At 40.2% G+C, this 15,094-nt stretch overlaps 1 protein-coding gene across 1 annotated transcript in view; it reads left to right on the forward strand.

Annotated features, from left to right (window-relative positions):
- Nucleotides 1-9: 9 nt before the first annotated feature.
- The window catches only part of LOC311003556 (uncharacterized protein), a 47,583-nt gene continuing 32,498 nt past the window's right edge, over nt 10-15,094 (forward strand). The window contains exons 1-9 of the mRNA XM_083995323.1: nt 10-128; nt 244-351; nt 2,208-2,318; nt 2,474-2,584; nt 3,612-3,722; nt 3,815-3,925; nt 4,011-4,118; nt 4,215-4,325; nt 4,533-4,640. Coding sequence (XP_083851449.1) covers nt 90-128; nt 244-351; nt 2,208-2,318; nt 2,474-2,584; nt 3,612-3,722; nt 3,815-3,925; nt 4,011-4,118; nt 4,215-4,325; nt 4,533-4,640 — 918 coding nt within the window. The 5' untranslated portion in view covers nt 10-89. The remainder of the gene's footprint in view (nt 129-243; nt 352-2,207; nt 2,319-2,473; nt 2,585-3,611; nt 3,723-3,814; nt 3,926-4,010; nt 4,119-4,214; nt 4,326-4,532; nt 4,641-15,094) is intronic.

Raw genomic sequence — 15,094 nt, forward strand, 5'->3', positions numbered from 1 at the left:
TGTGTGTTGTGCTGCAGGTGAAGTACAGAGAGGGCTGTAAGAAGGAGGCGTCCTCCTCCCTCTACCGCCTCCTCCCTGAGACAGCAGACATGTTCTTCGCCAAACAGATGTCGGAGATCCAGAGCGAGGTGCACTGACGCTCTGCTCTACTTTTCTCTAATCACTCACTCATCACTCAGTTCTTTCTGTGCAGTGTTTCCTCTCTTCACAGCGGTTGGTCCTTTTTTTCTCTCTCCTCTTTAGATCATGTACAAGAAGGACAAAGAGGATCTGCCCATCACGTTGTACTCTGTGCTGCCTGCGACTCTGGAGACCCAGTTTGCCAAAGAGATGGCTGAGACACACAGTGAGGTGGGACACATACATCCACATGGTCTGACTATTGACCCTATACAATATAATCTTTAGGGTTATTATGTCTGTCTTTGTGTTGTAGTGCAGCAGGTCAGAATATCAATGTAATGTATAGACTGTGAAGGTCATAACATATTATAATCTTTTGAGAAAAAGCTTTGAATGATGAAAATTGTAGTTTATGAGAAATAACTGAATTTAAAATATAAATTATAAGTTCAATTTTGTATTTGGTCCTCAGATCACAGTGGACAGATGTGAGGACATTGTTGGTTAAGCAGGACACAACATGACAAAAGCTCAGACCTTGTCCTTGTCTCTGTGTTACTTTCTACTGGACCCAGTTCAGTTCACAGCGAGTATGATAATGATTCTGGACTAAATCCATGCCTGTTTCGTTATTGCAAAGTATAAAGTGAGAATGTGTAATTCGGTCAACCACAGCTAAATGGTTTAATCCAAGCAGCAGTGTGAGGAAATTGTTCCAATGTTCTAATTTCCGTCTTTTTCTTTTAAATTTATGACTAAAATCTGAAACATTTTCTTTCAATTCTTCCGCAAATCAGTGATTTTATGACCTCAGAGAATATTCAAGTGTTTTTATGATAAATTTGTGAATTTTTTCTCCTTTTTTTCATAAATTAATGACTTAAATGTCAGGAATTCTGTTTTTTCCCCCCTCAGAATATTACCTCCCACTCAGTTTTTAATTTTAATATGTTGTTGTATTATTTCTTAAATCAATAAAGTGACTTAATATACATTATTCAACAAAAGGAAGAAACAAACATCAACAACAACTCTACTGTATTTTTGTCCTCGCGGTCCTCATGTGATGTTGTCTTGAACAATATTTCAAGAAGACACAACACTGCTTGATTAAAATTCAGACACCAGTGTATTATAAATGTTTTAAACCGTCAGAGGAGGCTGCACTACAGCTGGCTGATGATAAGCAGGTCTGGATGTAACTCTGCTGTGGACTGAAAACAATCAGAAACATGAAGGAGACCTGGAGACGTCCACATGTGGACACATTTAATTACTCTTTTTTAAGTATATTTTGGGGCGTTTTCTGCCTTTTATTGGACAGTATAGTATAGGGTAACACTTTACAATAAGGGTCCCTTAATTAATGTTAGTACATTATTAAGCATTAATATATAAACTAATGTGTTAATTAATGCTGAGTAATGCATAAATAATGATAACTAATTACATTATTCAACTTTTAAATGTATTAACTAACTTTAAGTAGTAAATATTAATTAACTGCTGACTAATAGGCTACATTAATTAATGTGTTTCCTAATCCTAAGTAATACATAATAATGATTGTTAATATATCTGTAAACAGTTAATCAATGCTCAATAATGTACTAACTAACATTAATTAAGGGACCCTTATTGTGTTATAAGTGTTATCTGGTATGGTATAGTATAGAGAGACAGGAAATGGGGAGGCAGAGAGAGGTGGAATGACATGCTGTAAAGGGCCGCCCGATGTGGGATTCGAACCGAGGTCGACTGCAGTGAGGACTGTAGCCTCTCAACATGGGGCGGCTGCTCTACCAACTGCTCTACAGGACGCCCCAATTACTCATTATTATGTAGCGTTAAACAGGATGGGAAGCTAAAATCCCATTGGTCGACACCTGATAAAACTCACTAGTGATGTCACAGAGTAGTTATTCCAACAGCCAATGGGATGTTAGACTGATAACAGGGTCAAGGAGGAGAGTTCAGCAGTGGAAGACCAGTTAGAGGGAGGACTGTGGTGGGTTCAGAGCTTAACAGAGGACAGGTCTGTGTGTTTGTAGTGACAGCAGTGACTTACTCTGTGTGTGTTTCAGGTGAAGTACAAGCAGGCAGGGAAGGAGCAGGCTTCCTCTTCCCTCTACTCCAAACTGCCCGAGACTCTGGAGACCAAACACGCCAAAGAAGCCATGGAGCTGCAGAGTGAGGTGAGTCTCTTCCTCCACCTCTCATCTGCTTTTCCATCTCTGTCGCTTCATCTTTTACCGCTGCTGTTCATCAGAAAGTAGCTCCAATGAAGACACACTGATTCTACTTCTACTGAGGCAGGAATCTTCTACTAACTCTTCTATGTGTCCAACAGAAAAAGTACAAAGATGAAGGGAGGAAGGAGATGACGTCGTCTCTGTACTCTCAGCTCCCTGAAACTGCAGAGATTCAGTTCGCTCGGGAGATGACTGAGCTCCAGAGTCAGGTACAGCTCCTCAAACATCTACTCACTCAATCTATTCTATTCTATTCTCAACTTTCACTTGTTGTTCTGCTCTTTATTGTAAAGTTATTCATTTAAGTTTTTATTTTGGAGAAGAAAAAAACATTCTTTTCTTGATAAAGTTTCAGAAACAAACACAAGAATTTATTCCCACAAATAAATGTGAACATGAAGTACACACTTTGGATGAATGCGTGTCCTATAGAAAATCAAATATTCAGTGGTGTTATTGACAGATGTGACAGTTTTCCTCTTGCATTAGAAGCACTTAACCACAGCATGTCAAACATTTAACGAAAGAAGGATTCTCTTTGTGCTGAAAGTCGAGCTGTGAGATATAAATTGGCAACAAAAGAAGAAAAACTCAACATTATTTCACTGCAACAAGGGAAAGAGACAAGGTCTTAACAAACAAACTTTAGATTTACTCGTCTTTGTGCGCATTATGACAAATGACAAGACATAAATGGTTTTGAAAACACCTTATCAGCCCGTAGGCTGATTCTGTTGAACTGGAAACAGGCAAACCACAGTACACAATGTGGAGGAGAGATTCTATGCAACACCTTGCATTGGAAAAGCTTAGATTCACTCTTCGGGGCTCTGAAGAGAGTTTCCATAAGACTTGTCGATCCTTTATAGAGTTAGTTGCTGGTTAATCTACATTCCCCTTTTTTTTTTTTTCAACCATTGTCTACCATGTAAACTGTGCGGCTTTATTTATTTGTATGAATGATTGAATGACTCACAGTAAATGAAAGATAGGTAACACTGTGGTAATCTTATAAATTGGTTTCTTATTTTCTGTTATTATTATTTTTTCTGTTGTACTGTATTTTGTATTCCTTGTCTGCGTGCTGTTTCATTTACTTTCTTTCCCTTTTTGTAGTTTGTCATGTGAGCGTTTTATGTGGGATAAAATAAAAAAGGTTTTTAAAAAAAGAAGGAAAACACCTGAACAACCTTCCTGAGCTTCCTCTAACTCCTCCTGTTGTCTCGTCACCTCTAGAACAAATACAAGGAAAGTGGGTTGAAGAGTCAGACTGTGAGTGCGTACTCTCAGCTATCAGACACCAACGAACTCCAGTTTGCCAAAGCTGTGTCTGAAATACAGAGCGAGGTATGAGCGATGATCAGAGTGCTTCTGTTATAAAGAGGAGAGGCATTTTGTTCCTTCTGTTCAACATCATCATGTTTGGTCTCGTCCTGCAGACCAAGTATAAAGAGGCGGGGAGGAGAGAAGCGTCCAGCTCTCTGTACTCCAAGCTGCCGGAGACTCTGGACACTCTGCACGCTAAGGAGGCGTCCCAGCTGCAGAGCCAGGTACCGTTGGAACGGGTCGCTTTGTTCAAATGTTCAGTCAGTTTTCATTATGTGATATATTTAACTTGACTCTCTCTTTGTGCAGGTGAAGTACAAACAGAGCGGTAAGGAGGGGGGCGGGGCTCTGTACCACCAGCTCCCCCAGACCACAGAGACGCAGCTGGCTAAGGAGCTGAGAGACGTTTACAGTCAGGTGACTCTCTCACACACACACACACACTTGTTAAACTCTCCTCTAGACATCAGCGTGGTGAGTTAGGTGGAGTAAAATGTGTGTGTTGTGTCTCAGGTGAAGTACAAAGAGGACGGGAAGAAGGACATCAGTAAGAACCTGTACTCGCTGCTCCCTGAGACGACCGAGACGCATTTTGCCAAGTACATGTCAGAGATACAGAGTGAGGTGAGGACCCTGAATGCAACACACAAAGACAGATACATAAACTGTATGTTTTTATGATTTTTTGTTTTTTCTTATGAATAAGAATGAATAATTTAATTTAATTAAATTTATTGGTTTATTTGACAGGGACAGTGCAACACTGATCAACAGAAATAAAAAAACTGCAAGTGAGCCATGATATATAAATGTTTTTGTTTTGTTTTGAAGGCATCATACAAGAAGGACAAAGAGGATCTGCCCAACACGTTGTACTCTCTGCTGCCTGAGACTCTGGAGACTCAGTTTATCAAAGAGATGGCTGAGACTCACAGTGAGGTGGGACACTCTCACTTTTATTGATCACACTATGAGGACACACACAGTATTTGTTATGTGTGATGTGGCATCATGGGTAAAAAAACAAAAAAAAAATCAGGTCTATCCAAGTCTGATTCCTCTGAGCCACAGAGCCGCATCAGTGACATGTTCCTTCAAGTTTATATTCAGTCAGTACACAGCTATAGATATGGATTAATCCGGATTAATCCGCCACTAAAAGTAGTCCCAAGTAGTCCCATGTTTTAGGAACATTTGTTAGACATGATTGCATCCAACTATTTTAGAAAATTATTTTTCAGCTTCTTAATTATATTTAATACGACATGTTTTTTTATGTGTGTTTTAATTTTTTTATTGAGCAATATCATTAAGGCAAACATTAAGCGAACATAAAGACATGATATAGCAACACAGCAAAAAAGTAAATGGATTGAGATAAATTGTGATAAGGAGCAAAACAAGAAAAGAAGAGAAAAAATAAGAAAACAAATTAGAAAATAAACTAGAAAAAGCATTTCCAAGAATGGAAATGGTGTGACTGCTGATAGCAACTGAACGCTGTTGCAGAATTAGCAAATAGTGCAAGCAGTGATCACCATACAAATTTTTTACCAAGGTCGGAATCGAACCCACAACCTCATGGTCATTAGACTTCCACCCTGCCTCTAGGCCACGGTGCTCACACAGTTAACATCAAGAAAGCTTGAGAGTCGGGGGGCGCTCGTGAGCAGCAACATGTAAACACGCATCTTCCTCGAGCTCTGCATGAAAATTACAATTTCGTTAAATTTAATCCTCTAAAACAATCAAATAACTATCAAAATCGTATCCTAAACCTTGCACTATACAGTCGCTGCAGTTTTTTTTCTTTTTTTCTGTCTTTTTACACCCGTTTAACGCCTACGCGCATGCCTCGTAAACCGAGGCCCAAGCGAGGAACTACACCCCCGGACTCTCCCATGGCAGAAGCTCCCACGGACACCTCGGCCGTCGCCTCCATAATGGAAGCTATCAAAGCCTCTGAACGGTCGGTCTTGACTAAAATAGAAGACACGGTCTCTACACTAGCGACTGACTTGCACACGAAAATTGAGAGCCTCTCCGACGAGCTACGTCAAGAAATAAACACAGTCCGCTCTGAAGCACGGGAAGCTCTGGAGACGGCTAACCAGGAGCTCAAGCTACATGCTACATCGATACGTAGCCTGGAAGACGGGGCTAACCACTACTCCGACCGGGTCGTTGAGCTTGAGACACAGCTCACATCGCTGTCTTCCCAAGTCAAGCAGTTAACATCTAAGGCGGAAGATCTGGAGTCAAGGCAGCGCAGAGACAATTTACGTATTATCGGAGTGGAGGAAAGCCTCGGGGATATTCGTATGGAAAGGTCAGTAGCTAAACTGCTACAAGACGCACTGGGTCTGGACTACACCCCGACACTTGACCGAGCCCACAGAAGCCTGATGCCCAAACCCAAGCAGGGGGATCCCCCGCGACCGATCGTGGTTAAGTTTCACTATTTTCAAGAAAAGATGGATGTCTTGAGAAGAGCGTCAAGCCGACGCCCGGTTCAGCATAACAACAAGCCCATCTACATATATCCAGACTATACTGCTGCTGTGAGGAAACGCCGGGCCACATTCAAGGAAGCGAGAGAGCTGCTGAGCCACTGCCCCAACACCCGGTTTGGTCTGCTGTTCCCCGCGACGTTGAAAATCACCGGCCCAAATGGAGAACAGAGATCATTCGACAATCCTGCTGAAGCTAAGCAATACATTGTTGGTCACCTGCAAACCGAGGAGGCAGGTAACTGAAGGACTGTAAACCCCACGGTCACATACCTGTTATGCCACAAAATGTCATGTACAGTTTATTTACTCTCCACCTGAACGGTAAACTAAGTCATGACAATCTTGAAAGGGTACATTAACCAGATACGCCAGTATTTTCATGGGGTTTATTTGAAATCAGAGCACAGTAGCCATTATTATTAATCAATAATGTGCGGGTAGTTTGTTAACCCTGGTAACACTTTTTTTTTCATTTGTTCACTTATTATTATTTTTCTTATTATTTTCTTTTTCTTTTTTTTTTTCTTTTTCTTTATTTTTTTTTTTTTTTTATTTATTTATTTATTTTTATTTACTTTTTCCCCTTTTCATTTCCTCTGTCGTTAAGTAATGAACCATTACACAGGCTTCACTTTAAGTGGACGGATAATCCTCAATCTACCTCTATCTATTTATTATTATTATCACCATTATTATTACTATATATATATATATATATATATTTTTTTTTTTTTTTTGTTTTGTTTTGTTTATGGCAGCTACTTAAAGTAACTAACTCAGCAATCCTAATCTTAGAGGATCATTATGTCTTTAACTGTTCTTTTCATGCATAGTTCTTGTAGGGCTTAGTTAACACCAAGTGTTCTTGTTCGATGGTATGCTCAACTGGTGATGGAGCAACCTACTTGGGTGGGCTGATAGCCTTTAAGGATGGGTACCAAGAGTATTTTGTTAACCTGTTTTCAACTCTTCAGAAGTTTTTTTTTAGTTTGTTTACACTGTATGTTTGCGTTGTTAGATCCAACCATTTTCTCCAAGGGCTTGAGGACATGATATATCTTTGCAAATTCAATGTAACATGACGTCACAGAGACAGATACATAGAGCTCCTGGCTCTGTTTCTTTCATCTCCTGGAATATTAGAGGCATGGGCAATGCAGTTAAACGTAACAAGATTTTTTGTCATTTGAGATCATTTAACCCAGACATTATATTTCTGCAGGAGACGCATCTGAAGGTCAATCATCATACAAGGTTGAGAAACAGTTGGATCGGCCAGGTCTATCATTCCAACTTTAACCACAACTCAAGAGGTGTCGCAATTCTTTTTAGGAAGGGAGTCCAATTCAGTCATACTAAAACAATCCAAGATCCCAGTGGTAGATTTATCATATTAGTTGGCAAGCTATATAACTCTCCCATTATTCTTGTCAATATCTACGGCCCAAATTGGGATGACCCTCAATTTTTTTCTAAAGTAATTTCATCCTTAACTGATGTCAACACCCATCAGCTTATTATAGCTGGAGACTTGAACTGTGTGCTTCACCCACAACTAGACAGGTCCAATCCCAAACCGGGCAGCCAACTGTCCAAATCTGGTGGTGTCCTTGATTCTTTCATGCACTCGTACAATCTTTCTGACCCCTGGAGGAAACTGAATCCAGATGCAAAACAATTTTCTTTTTTCTCACCTGTCCACAAAAGTTATTCAAGGATAGACTACTTCCTGATCAATAATAACCTCCTCCCGCATGTTACCAACTCACAATACCATAGTATTGTAGTGTCAGATCATTCTCCTGTACAATTGGACATTTACTTCCCGGATAACGTCCGATCCCGACGAACGTGGCAGCTTGACCCTGCCCTGTTGTTATGCTCTGAATTTAAAAAATTTGTTGCTGGACAAATAGACCTCTTTTTTGAAATAAATGACTGTCCAGATATATCCCGTCGTACCTTGTGGGAATCACATAAAGCCTATATTAGGGGTCAGATAATTTCATATACAGCACATAAAAATAAAGAACACAATAAACGCCTTTTGGAAATTGAGCAGGCTATAGCAGACATCGATAAGAAGTGCTCAACACAGGCCTCATCAGATCTACACAAAGAGCGCATCTTATTACAAATGGAATATAATAACCTTTCTACCCATAAAGTAGTAAGTAATTTGCTTAAAACTAAACAAAAATTCTACGAGCACGGTGAGAAAGCAGGTCGAATGCTCGCGCATCAGCTCCGACAGTCAACTAGCAATTCCCAAATTTCAGAGATTAACATCGGCCCGGGCGTAACCACGTCTGACCCGAACCTTATAAACAGTCAATTTAAAAAGTATTACTCAAATCTTTATTTGTCCAATGTGGACACAAATACGGCTCAAATTCAATCATTTTTGGACTCTCTAGATGCTCCCACTCTTAACCCAGACATCCAATCCTCCCTTGATCAACCTCTCACCACCAATGAGATTCAAGCCGCTATAAACTCTATGCAGAGCGGGCGGACTCCAGGACCTGATGGGTTTCCAATTGAGTACTATAAGACATTCTCTTCCAAACTAGTCCCCTTAATTAAAGCAATGTATGATGAAACTCTGGAAGCTGGCTGCTTACCACCAACTCTCACCCAAGCAACCATATCATTAATATTAAAAAAGGATAAGAATCCACTTGACTGCTCATCTTACAGACCCATCAGTCTCCTTTGTTGTGATTACAAAATTCTGACCAAAGCCTTGGCTAACAGATTAAATGATGTGATACCAGCACTTATACATCAGGATCAGACTGGCTTCGTTCCAGGCCGACAGCCCTTTTTCAACCTAAGGCGGCTCTTTAATGTAATGTATTCCACCCATTCCACACAGCAGCCTGAGGTAATTTTGTCACTCGATGCCGAAAAGGCTTTTGATAGGATAGAGTGGGAGTATTTATATGCAGTCATGAAGAAGTTTGGATTCGGGGAAACATTCAGAAACTGGATCAAAATTTTGTATAGTAGTCCTATGTCGGCCGTAAAAACGAATGGCTCAACATCAGCATATTTTCCATTATATAAAGGCACGCGTCAGGGCTGCTGTCTGTCGCCATATTTGTTTGACTTAGCCATAGAACCTCTGGCCATTGCGATCAGGGGGGATGAGAGAATCAAGGGCATCACTAGAGGAAACACAATCCATAAGACTGCGCTCTATGCAGATGACTTGCTCCTTTTTGTCTCCAACCCAAGCCAATCTATACCTCACCTTCTGCAGTTATTACAGGAATTTGGGAGTTTATCTGGCTATAAATTAAATTTATCAAAAAGTCTTCTTTTTCCCATAAATGATGTAAGCAAATTATTAGACTATGACGGATTTCCCTTTAAAATTGAACATCAGTCCTTTAAGTACCTAGGTGTACAAGTAACCAGTTCATTTAAGTCACTTAAAAAGACCAATTTTGATAACTTATTAGAACAAACCAAAAAAGATTTAGAGAGGTGGTCTTGCCTTCCTGTCTCGCTAGCAGGCCGCATAAATGCTGTCAAGATGACAGTATTGCCTAGATTCCTATACATGTTTGTAACAATCCCTATCTGGCTCCCAAAACAGTTTTTTATTAAGCTGGATAAGTATGTCTCTTCGTTTATTTGGAACCGAGCCATGCCTCGTATAAAGAAAATCTATTTGGAAAGGCCTAAATCTGAAGGAGGATTGGGTCTCCCCAACTTCCTCCATTACTATTGGGCATCAAATATTTCCAAGTTGGCATACTGGGTGACGTCTTTCTCCGACAAAAATGGGCCTGCCTGGGCGATGATGGAGCTTTCATCACATGCATCAATATCCCCCATCTCGCTGCTAACAGCTCCACTGGCAACGCAGACAAATTATAAGACTTTTTCTAATCCTGTGGTGTCAAATTCCATTAGAATTTGGGTACAATTTCGCAAGCATTTTAACCTTGATCAGATCAATAGCCTTTCCCCTCTTTCTTTCAATCATCTCTTCGCACCCTCACAGGTGGATCAATGTTTCGCTGGCTGGCATCGACATGGACTGGTTTTCTTTGACGATTTGTTTGATGAGAGCTCCTTCCTTTCATTTGAAGCCCTAGTAAAAGACCATAATATCCCAAGATCTCACTTCTTCAGATATCTCCAAGTACGCAGCTTTGCCTCCAAACATTTCTCTACTTTCCCCAAACCGCCAGATAAAGATTCTGCGTATGATTTATTAAATCTGAATCCATGGAACAGGGGTCTGATCTCCAAGGCTTATAATATAATACACAATGTGGATCCCCCATCACACACTAAAACGCATGAAACATGGGAACGCGATCTGGAAACCGTGATACCAGATGATGTCTGGGATAAATGTATCTCTAACATACACACCTCCTCTATATGTATTAGGCACGGGCTGATACAATTCAAAGTATTTCATCGGCTACATTACTCCAATGATAGGCTAGCTAAAATATACCCGTCTGTTCTCCCTACCTGTCCTAGGTGTGGCAACCAAGTGTCACTGGGCCATATGTTCTGGTCCTGTCCCTCTTTAGTTAATTTCTGGTCCTCCATTTTCGACTGTCTATCTGTTTTATGCAACACACCCCTCAAACCCAACCCACTCACCGCTTTGTTTGGAGTCACACCCTCAGAAATATACACCACTAATAAACAAAAGAGAGCAATAGCATTCTGCAGCCTTATAACTCGTAGGGTGATCTTAATGAACTGGAAATCTAATAAATGCCCACCCTTCAGGAGATGGATTCAGGAGGTTCTATCTTTGCTTCAGTTAGAAAAGATAAGACATACACTAAACGGCTCTTGTGACGCATACACCAGAGTGTGGTCTCCTTTTATTGATTATGTTAAGAAGTTTATTCTGTAACTAATCATATTATTTTGTTATTTTCAATCTGTCTGACTAGTCTTTTGATGTCACACTTTTGCAACATTGGATCCCCCTTTTTTTTTTTTTTTTTCTCTACTCTTGGTCCCAAGGGAGGGTATGTGGGAGGGCACTAGTATGGGATTATGTTCACAAGATCTGATATCTTGTATCTTGTATTTTTGATTATTCGTTTGTTTGTATGTTTGTTACTCTTATATAACTGAAAATGCCTTAAATAAAGTTGTTAAAAAAAAAATAAAAAAAAAAGCTTGAGAGTCAAGCTTGAATGACTTAGAATGAAAATTTCTGTGAATTTCAGGCTGAGAGCAGCAGTTTCAACATGAAGCAAGTTATCAGAAGTCAACAGAGGACAACTGGGAAAATAATGCACTATAATTGTTGTTGAGGCAAGATTTGAACCAGCAACCTTCAAGTCTCCAGACCAGCAAGCTAACCACTAGGCTACAGACAGAGACAGTATGTGAGGGGTAAAGAAAACCTTTGATAAGAGGATCACTGGCTTCTGCTTAAAAAAAAAAGTAAGGACTCGTGGCAGAAAAAGTTAAATATTTTAAAAAGTATAAATAGTTAAAAAGAGAAAAGTAATGCCGATAAAGTTAAAAAAAAAGCTGCACGTTTTGATATATGAATTGTTGAAATAGCACAACACCTAACACACTAACCATATGGCCACAGAGAACCTGAGTTACAATGAGCTTTATACTATGAGGAATCAAAGACTGTCCAATGACAGCTGAATAATTGGAATCAAAAGTCAAGCAATGATGTGAAATGACTGAGGCCCGAATCGAACCCATGACCATATGATCACTAAACCTTTACTCTGCCACTCAGCTACAGAGAGCACACTGCTTTCAAGACTGTTGTCATTCATTGTAATGTGATGATGTGCTGCAAACTGGTATGAGTAATCAAGGAGATAACAAACACCTTTAACCAATTGAAGGCGGTGGAGGAGAACAGAATTCAACATAACATAACAAGAGTTCTTCCCTTGGATTCGAACCAGTGACCTTGGGGTTGGGAAGCAGCCACCCTACCCCCTACACTACAGTGGAGCTGTGCTGAAGAGAGGTTGAGACTTTGATGAATGTGAGATTTTTCAATGATTCTTAAAATAAAGAGAAATTAGTATAAATTAGCCACACCAAGCAAGAAGAGGACTTTTTTGTGACCTGTGACTATTTTTTGGTGAATTAAAATGAACTAGAAAAAGCATTTCCAAGAATGGAAATGGTGTGACTGCTGATAGCAACTGAACGCTGTTGCAGAATTAGCAAATAGTGCAAGCAGTGATCACCATACAAATGTTTGACCAAGGTCTGAATCGAACCCACAACCTCATTGTCATTAGACTTCCACTCTGCCTCTAGGCCACAGTGCACACACAGTTGTAGAGACTGTTGTCTGTTAATGATCTGCACACTGTCAACATCAAGAAAGCTTGAGAGTCAAGCTTGAATGACTTAGAATGAAAATTTCTGTGAATTTCAGGCTGAGAGCAGCAGTTTCAACATGAAGCAAGTTATCAGAAGTCAACAGATGACGACTGGGAAAATAATTCACTATAATTGTTGTTGAGGCAAGATTTGAACCAGCAACCTTCAGGTCTCCAGACCAGCAAGCTAACCACTAGGCTACAGACAGAGACAGTATGTGAGGGGTAAAGAAAACCTTTGATACAATGAGCTTTATACTATGAGGAATCAAAGACTGTCCAATGACAGCTGAATAATTGGAATCAAAAGTCAAGCAATGATGTGAAATGACTAAGGCAGGAATCGAACCCATGACCATATGATCACTAAACCTTTACTCTGCCACTCGGCTACAGAGAGCACACTGCTTTCAAGACTGTTGTCATTCATTGTAATGTGATGATGTGCTGCAAACTGGTATGAGTAATCAAGGAGATAACAAACACCTGTGACCAATTGAAGGCGGGGGAGGAGAGCAGAATTCAACATAACATAACAAGAGTTCTTCCCTTGGATTCGAACCAGTGACCTTAGGGTTGGGAAGCGGCCACCCTAACCCCTACACTACAGTGGAGTTGTCAAAAAGACTGTTGTCTGTTAATGATCTGCACACTGTCAACATCTAAAAAGTTAAATATTTTAAAAAGTATAAAGACTTAAAAAGAGAAAAGTAATGCCAATAAAGTCCAGAAAAAGCTGCACGTTTTGATATATGAATTGTTGAAATAGCACAAAGTATGAAGGACTAGAAGAAGACCGTAAAAAGGCGGAAGAAAATGGCCAAACAGAAGAACAATAGTGTGACTGCTCAGCAGTCACACTAATTAAAAAGCACTTAACAGCAAGTTACAAAGTTGAGCTCCTTCTCCTGCTGATGTGAAAAAAATACATTGAGCTGAATGAGAGCAGAGAGCTCCCTGGCTGCATTTAAAAAATATTTAAAATTATTATCTAAGTCTCTTTGCATTTTTGACCAGAATTTTAGCCAGAAGACAAGTGTGGCTACAAAACTGGAGAAAATAATTTGTCTAGAGTTTAATTTGTGGCCGTGCTGACAGTTTAGCCAGAAAAACTCTAGAATGTTTTTTTGCCTCTCCCCACTCTGACACCACTCTGGCTCTGCTCGTTAGACGCAATACACACCCATTATAAAGCTGAAAAAAATCAGAAAAAGTTAAATATTTTAAAAAGTATAAAGAGTTAAAAAGAGAAAAGTAATGCCAATAAAGTCCAGAAAAAGCTGCACGTTTTGATATATGAATTGTTGAAATAGCACAAAGTATGAAGGACTAGAAGAAGACCGTAAAAAGGCGGAAGAAAATGGCCAAACAGAAGAACAATAGTGTGACTGCTCAGCAGTCACACTAATAAATAAACATCAGCAGCCAATCGGTCACTCAATACGACATGTGTTTTTAAAGATGTAGATGTTCAGGAGGAGCTAGTGAGGTGTAAGGCCACAGGAGTGAGATCGGAACGTTTTTACTGACAGTGAGGAAAATGAGGTTTGGTTGAGTCTCTAGTCTAGAGAATGTATGTACAAGTGTGTGTGCTCCACCTCCACGTTAACACATTCCAGATAAAGTGACTAACTGTTGTCTATTCTGGTCCTGTTATCAGGGATACAAGTATAGCTGCTGGACCCCCTCCCTCCCTCCCTTCCTCCCTCCCTCTCCCTCTTTTTCCACTTGTGTTACAAAAACAAATCAGAGGGTTTTTAGTTTCATTTGAACCTCGTAGCTCTTTTTCTCATCTCTCTCTGTTCACTCGGTCTGTTCTCTGTGTTTTGGATGTGAATCCTGCACTTACAGACTCAAAGAAGTGTTTCCTGACTGTTAAAGGGACATTGTGTAACTTCTCCTGTTATCTATTCACAAAAATCGATTATTTCATTCAAAAGTATGTTTTTCATTAACCAGTAATCCCCCCCATCAACAAACTGAAGTGTTCCTTTCAGCTCTGAATGAGCCGTTTATATCATTCATATCTCCATGGAGCGGGTAAGCTCGGTGCTGCTGCCATGTGGTGTCTCCATGTTTTTACGTTCAGTGGCAGCGTGTCGTCAGGTGGAGGTGGCATCTGTGAAAAGTCACCGCGGTAACGCAGTGAGGAGGAATGGAGCGTTACACTGATGCTGCATTCACCTGCAGTCGGGCAGACGGCCGTCGGTAACAAACCAGATGTCATTTTAGTCACAGAAGTGGAGAGAAAGCCGGTAAAACGTGGGTCAGGTAAACAATACCACATCGCCATGACAACATATTGTCACGTGTATTGTTTTGCCTCGTGCTGACGGGCCACTTGTTTACATAGAGGCTTGTTTATGCCGTTACGTGCAGCGGCTGTCGTCCGTCTGCCGTCTGCCCAATTTCATGTGAATGCAGCATGAAAAATATGACTGAGTTGTTTGAGATACAACCGCAACGCTAGATGGGAGTAATTCCTACACAATGTACCTTTAAACAATCCTGAATAAAAAAACAC

Source organism: Trachurus trachurus (genome assembly GCF_905171665.1).
Source record: "Trachurus trachurus genome assembly, chromosome: 20".
Taxonomy (NCBI): Eukaryota; Metazoa; Chordata; class Actinopteri; order Carangiformes; family Carangidae; genus Trachurus; species Trachurus trachurus.